The sequence below is a fragment of the Colobus angolensis genome, unplaced genomic scaffold, assembly GCF_000951035.1.
Source record: "Colobus angolensis palliatus isolate OR3802 unplaced genomic scaffold, Cang.pa_1.0 Scaffold39, whole genome shotgun sequence".
Classification (NCBI taxonomy): Eukaryota; Metazoa; Chordata; class Mammalia; order Primates; family Cercopithecidae; genus Colobus; species Colobus angolensis.
The window spans coordinates 25,854-30,777 of NW_012117265.1; the positions used below are offsets into that span (position 1 = coordinate 25,854).

The 4,924-nt window shown below is 54.6% G+C and overlaps 1 protein-coding gene across 1 annotated transcript in view; it reads left to right on the top strand.

The window, feature by feature from the left end:
• Window positions 1-4,924, top strand: part of TRMT1 (tRNA methyltransferase 1 homolog (S. cerevisiae)) — a 14,682-nt gene that overhangs the window by 7,827 nt on the left and 1,931 nt on the right. The window contains exons 7-13 of the mRNA XM_011954939.1: window positions 1,248-1,456; window positions 1,614-1,700; window positions 1,777-1,846; window positions 1,931-2,065; window positions 2,148-2,234; window positions 3,522-3,621; window positions 3,700-3,812. Coding sequence (XP_011810329.1) covers window positions 1,248-1,456; window positions 1,614-1,700; window positions 1,777-1,846; window positions 1,931-2,065; window positions 2,148-2,234; window positions 3,522-3,621; window positions 3,700-3,812 — 801 coding nt within the window. The remainder of the gene's footprint in view (window positions 1-1,247; window positions 1,457-1,613; window positions 1,701-1,776; window positions 1,847-1,930; window positions 2,066-2,147; window positions 2,235-3,521; window positions 3,622-3,699; window positions 3,813-4,924) is intronic.

Consider the following 4,924-nt stretch of genomic DNA (forward strand, 5'->3'; position numbering starts at 1 on the left):
TGGCCAACATGGTGAAATACCGTCTCTACTAAAAATACAAAAAAACAAAAAAAGTAGCTGGGCGTACTGGCAGGCCCCTGTAATCCCAGCTACTTGAGAAGCTGAGGTAGGAGAATCACTTGAACCTGGGAGGCGGAGGTTGCAGTGAGCCGAGTTCGCATCATTGCACTCCATCCTGGGCAACGAGCAAAACTCCGTCCGTCTCTAAAAAGAAGAAGAAGAAAAAGATCTGACCCTGCTGAGTGTCTGATCAGGATTTAAGAAGACTAAGTGTCCACGTGCAGCAGTTCATGCCTGTAATCCTAGCACTTTGGGAGGCCAAGGCAGGAGGATCACTTGAGGTTAGGAGCCTGGGCAACATAGTGAGGACCCCATCTCTACAAAAAACCCTAAAAATTACCTAGGTGTGGTGATGGATGCCTGTGGTCCCAGCTACTCCAGAAACTGAGGCAGGAGGATCACTTGAGCCTAGGAGTTCAAAGTTACCGTGAGCTTTGATAGTGCCACTGCACTCCAGCCTGGGTCACAGAGGGCTCTTATCCTTGTTCCTAAAGGGTCCTGTCATCAAGTCAGCCCGGGAAATGCTGTCTCCTTTCCCCTATCAGAGTCTCACACTAGCAGAAAGGCCCTGGCTGTTTTCTTTTCTCTTTTTTGAGATGGAGTTTCACTCTTGTTGCCCAGGCTGGAGTGCGGTGGTGAGATCTCGGCTCACTGCAACCTTCGCCTCCCAGGTTCAAGTGATTCTCCTGCCTCGGCCTCCCGAGTAGCAGGCGCCCGCCACCACACCCGGCTAATTTTTTGTATTTTTAGTAGAGATGGGGGTTTCGTCATGTTGGCCAGGCTGGTCTCAAACTCCTGACCTCAGGTGATCCACCTGCCTCAGCCTCCCAAAGTGCTGGGATTACAGGCGTGAGCCACCGTGCCCGGCCCAGGCCTTGGCAGTTCTACAGCACCCAGTATCCCTGCTTCATGCCCACAGAGCCCTTGGGGGCTGGAACGTGGGTCCTCAGTAATGCTACAGGGCACACCGATGATGCTAATCAGAATAGGCTGGGTCTCTGCTTTCCTCAGTCATTTAGTGTCCCCAGCAGTGCCACAGAGAGGGACTGTTGTGATTTTGCAGATGAGGAAACTGAGGCACAGAGAGGGGATACTTACCTGTTGCAGGTCCCACAGCCAGGACTGTCGGGGGTGGGCTTGGAGACCAGCGAGCTGGCCCTGAGCCTGTACTTGTGAATACCATACAGGGCTCCTGGTGGGGTGGGTGGATAGTAGAGGGGAGGCTGACACCCACCCCCCACCCCCAGGCCCTGAGAATCGTCCTGCACAGCCTGGACCTCCGTGCCAACTGCTACCAGCGCTTCGTGGTGCCGCTGCTCAGCATCAGTGCTGACTTCTACGTGCGTGTTTTTGTCCGTGTCTTCACCGGCCAGGCCAAGGTCAAGGCCTCAGCCAGGTCAGCCCCGGGGCCGGGCCGGGGAGGCGGATTGAGAGAGGAGATGGGAACTTGCCCTGGGGGATCTGGGGCTTCTTTAAGGGACACAGCCAGTCTAAGGGAGGATTGGGGTGTGGTGGTCACGCTGGGAACTCGTGGCCACTGATACCCCCCACAGCAAGCAGGCGCTGGTGTTCCAGTGTGTGGGCTGCGGGGCCTACCACCTTCAGCGCCTCGGCAAAGCGTCAGGAGTCCCCGGCAGCCGGTGAGCAGGGAGGAAGGAGGAGAAGGGGAGTCCCAGGGTTTTCCTCCCTCCCTACCAACCGCCCCTCTCTGTTTAGGGTCAAGTTCTCTGCAGCCTGTGGTCCCCCCGTGAGCCCCGAGTGTGAGCACTGTGGGCAGCGACACCAGGTAGGGCGAGGCCAGGGGAGGCAGAGAAGCGAGAGGGTCTCGGAGGTCATGGTCCCTGCTCACCAGTCCCCGGTGCTCCCCCAGCTTGGTGGCCCCGTATGGGCAGAGCCCATCCATGACCTGGATTTTGTGGGCCGTGTCCTGGAGGCTGTGAGCGCTAACCCCGGCCGCTTCCATACCTCGGAGCGGATCCGAGGGGTTCTGAGCGTCATCACTGAGGTGAGGGCTGGGCTGTGATGGGGGAGGGGCTCCACCTGTGCCCACCCATCTCCACTCATGCCCATCCTGTCCCCCATCGCAGGAGCTCCCGGACGTGCCTCTGTACTACACCCTGGACCAGCTGAGCAGCACCATTCACTGCAACACACCCAGCCTCCTCCAGTTGCGGTAAGAGCCCCTGGGGCCGGGAGGAGCCTGTCCCTGACCACAGGGTGGCCTGGGGCAAGTCCAGGGATTCCCATGCATAGAACTTGTGAAGGAGTAGGGAGAACCCCGTGCAGTGTCTCATGCCTGTAATCCCAGTACCTTGGGAGGCTGAGGCAGGAAGATCACTTGAAGCCAGGTGCTCAAGACCAACCTGGGCAACGTAGTAAGTCCCTATCTCTAAAAAATAAATTAAATAAATAAATATATATATATACACACACGCACACACACATATACATACGTATGCATATATACACACATATATGTATATACACACATACACACACACGCACACACAAATATATATATTAGTCTGGCATGGTGGTACATGCCTATAGTCCTAACTACTCAGGAGGCTGAGGCAGGAGGATCATTTGGGCTAGGAGTTTGATGCTAAAGTGAGCTGTGATCATGCCACTCCAGCCTGGGTGATAGAGTGAGAACCTGTCTCTTAAAAAAAAAAAAATTAGGCTAGGCTTATTGGCTCATGCCTATAATCCCAGCACTTTGGGAGGCTGAGGTGGGTGAATCACTTGAGGCCAGGAGTTTGAGACGAGCCTAGCCAATATGGCAAAACCCCGTCTCTACTAAAAATACAAAAATATTAGCCGGGTGTTGTGACCCACCCCTGTAATCTCAGCTACTCAGGAGGCTGAGGCAGGAGAATCGCTTGAACCTGAGAGACAGAGGCTGCAGTGAGGCAAGATTGCGCCATTGCACTCCAGCCTGAGTGACAGAGTAAGACTCCACCTCAAAAAAAAAAAAAAAAAGGTACAGAAAAAGAAGGCCCGGCGTGGCGGCTCATTCCTGTAATCCCAGCACTTTGGGAGGCTGAGGCGGATGGATCACATGAGGTCAGGAGTTTGAGACCAGCCTGGCCAACATGTTGAAACCCCATCTCTACTAAACATAGAAAAATTAGCCGGGCATGGTGGCACATGCTTGTAGTCCCGGCTACTCGGGAGGCTGAGACACAAGAATTGCTTGAACTGGGGAGGCGGAGGTTGGAGGGAGCCGAGATCATGACACTGCACTCCAGCTGGCTGACAAAGCAAGACTCCGACTCAAAAATATATACAATAAAATAAATAAATAAATAAGCCAGGACTTGAACTTGGGAATCTGCCCCCGGAGTTCAGACCCAAACCACCACGCTGTAGGAGTTAATATGTGTAGGGGACAGAGAAGGTACCTGGCGCGGGAGGCTGAGGACCTGGCCCTCTTTGCACCCAGGATGCTGATGTACCAGCACCAGAGGGTGTCGGAGAGGTTTGACGTCATTGATCTGGACCCCTATGGCAGCCCAACTCCCTTCCTGGATGCAGCTGTGCAGGCTGTGAGTGAAGGAGGTGAGGCTGGGATGGCACTGGGGTGGGAGCAGGGCCTGGGGTGTTGGAGGGTTCTCACTGCCCAGCCCCTCTCTGCAGGGTTGCTGTGTGTGACCTGCACGGACATGGCGGTGTTGGCAGGGAACAGCGGGGAGACATGCTACAGCAAGTACGGGGCCATGGCCCTCAAGAGCCGGGCCTGCCACGAGATGGTGAGGGGCCCTCTGCCAGCCAGCCAGGGAGACTGGGGGACAGGTGGTTGTCTGAGTCCCTTCCCAATACACTTTCCCCCTCCTCAGACCTGCTCAGCTTCCTCCATGCAGATGGCCAGATGCATCCCAGGGTATTAACGACAGGCGTGTCTTCAACCCACATAGTTCCTAAGAGCATGGGCTGATAATCGTGGTCATTTGGGGACAGTGGCTTTGGCCAGGATAAGAGTGCATGGCCACATTGTTTTAGTTTTCTGTATTAAAACAACTTTTCAAAATAAATATTTTTTTTAAAGGTGGTTTTTCCAGGACTGAGTTTAAATCCTAGCTTTGATGGTGGCTCTGGGCAAGTGACTTCACCTTTCTGGTCCTCAGTTTTTTCGCATCTGTAAAATGGGCACAATGATATTCTGAAGGCCGGGCCCAGTGGCTCACGCCTGTAATTCCAGCACTTTGGGAGGCCAAGGAAGGCAGATCACTTGAGGTCAGGAGTTTGAGATCAGCTGGCCAATGTGGTAAAACCCCGTCTCTACTAAAAATAGAAAAATTAGCCCGGTGTGGTGGCAGGCACCTGTAATCCCAGCTACTCAGGAGGCTGAGGCAGGAGAATCACTTGAACCCAGGAGAGGGAGGTTGCAGTGAGCCAAAATCACTCCACTGCACTCCAGCTTGGGCAACAGAGGGAGACCCCATCTCAGAAAAGAAAAAAAAATTGGCCGGGCCCAGTGGCTCACACCTGTAATCCCAGCACTTTGGGAAGTTGAGGTGGGCGGATCACGAGGCCAGGCGATCCAGACGATCCTGGCTAACACGGTGAAACCCCGTATCCACTAAACATACAAAAAATTAGCCGGGCGTGGTAGCAGGCACCTGTAGTCCCAGCTGTTCCGGAGGCGGAGGCAGGAGAATGGCGTGAACCCGGGAGGCGGAGCTTGCAGTGAGCGGAGATCAGGCCACTGTACTCCAGCCTGGGCCACAGAGCGAGACTGTCTCAAAAAAAAAGAAAAGGGCCACGAGCGGTGGCTCACACTTGTAATCCCAGCACTTTGGGAGGCTGAGGCAGGCGGATCACGAGGTCAGGAGATCGAGACCATCCTGGCTAACACGGTGAA